The 1,407-nt window shown below is 38.3% G+C and overlaps 1 protein-coding gene across 1 annotated transcript in view; it reads left to right on the plus strand.

Annotated features, from left to right (window-relative positions):
* RASSF6 (Ras association domain family member 6) overlaps positions 1 to 1,407 on the plus strand; it is a 43,619-nt gene that overhangs the window by 23,106 nt on the left and 19,106 nt on the right. Inside the window, exons 4-5 of the mRNA XM_023737811.1 lie at positions 5 to 170; positions 1,260 to 1,361. Of these exons, the coding sequence (XP_023593579.1) occupies positions 5 to 170; positions 1,260 to 1,361 (268 nt within the window). The remainder of the gene's footprint in view (positions 1 to 4; positions 171 to 1,259; positions 1,362 to 1,407) is intronic.

Here is a 1,407-nt window from a genome sequence, read left to right on the forward strand (position 1 = left end):
ACAGCAGCACCCTGAAACTTCATGCAGATGAAGAGCCGGAATCCCCACTGCTCTATAGAACCATGAGTGAAGCAGCCCTGGTGGGAAAAAGGATGAGGCCACCAATGATGGACAGAAAAGACAGACAAAACCATAGGGCCTCTATTAACGGACACTTCTATAACTATGAGGTGAGTTACGTTTCCATAAATTCAGTTTAAAATAGTGTTGTCTATTGAACTAACAATTCCACTCAAGTCAATGTAAACAATTAAAAATAGTATAATAATAACAATAATATGTTGCCTCTTGTCATTCCAACTCATGGCAAACCCATGTGTGGCAGAGTAGAACTGTGCTCCATAGAGTTTTCAATAGCTGATTTTTCTGAAGTAGATCACTGGGCCTTTTTTCTGAGGTGCCTCTGGGTGAAGTTGAACCACCAGCCTCTCCCTTAGCATCCAAGGGAGCACACTAACTATTTGTGCCACCCAAGAACTCCAAATAATAACAATAGTAGTAGTATATCCAACATTTATTGGGTAATCCCTATGTGCTAGATATTAAACCATCTTTTTTAAATTAATTTTTAATTATCTCCTTAATCATTAAAACAACCTTTTGAAGTAGATACCATTGTTTTTTCCACATTACAAACAAGTTAATTGAAATTCACAGAGGTTAAGTAATTTGTCTTAGTCATATGGCTTTTAAGTAGTAACTCCGAACTTGAACCCAGGTTTGTCTGACTCCAAAACCCAGGTTCTTAACCAACGTGATGGGCGAACTCATCTGTAATGGGTTGAATAAAAACCAAAAACCAAACCTGTTGCCGTCGAGTCCATTCTGACTCACGGTGACCCTATAGGACAGAGTAGAACTACCCCATAGGGTTTCCAAGGAGCAGCTGGTGGATTCAGACTGCCGACCTTTTAGTTAGCAGCTGAGCTCTTAACCACTGTGCCACCAGGGCTCCCTGGATAGTATCTCCCAAAAATTCATGGCCACATGGAACTTGTGAATGTGATCTTATTTGGAAATAGAGTTTTTGCAGATGTAATTAGGGTAAGCCTTAATCCAGTATGACTGGTGTCCTCATAACAAGAGGAAAATTTGGATACAGAGACAAGGGAAGGGAACCATGTGAAGATGGAAACAGAGATTGAAGTGATGCATCTACAAGACAAAGAATGTCCCATGAGAAGGCCAGGTTCAAAACATTGAATATTATTAGTTAATATAATTTTAAGAACTTTTATGACAATATTCTTGTTTTATAGACATCAGTTTTCACTCCAGCCTTTGAATCAGAAACTAAAGTCAGAATAAACAGTAACATGAGAACGGAAGAAGTCATAAAGCAACTTCTCCAAAAATTCAAGGTAACCTTCATCATTAAACTCAGCTATAAATACCTTGTATATAATT

This window comes from Trichechus manatus, unplaced genomic scaffold (assembly GCF_000243295.1).
Source record: "Trichechus manatus latirostris isolate Lorelei unplaced genomic scaffold, TriManLat1.0 scaffold00108, whole genome shotgun sequence".
Taxonomy (NCBI): Eukaryota; Metazoa; Chordata; class Mammalia; order Sirenia; family Trichechidae; genus Trichechus; species Trichechus manatus.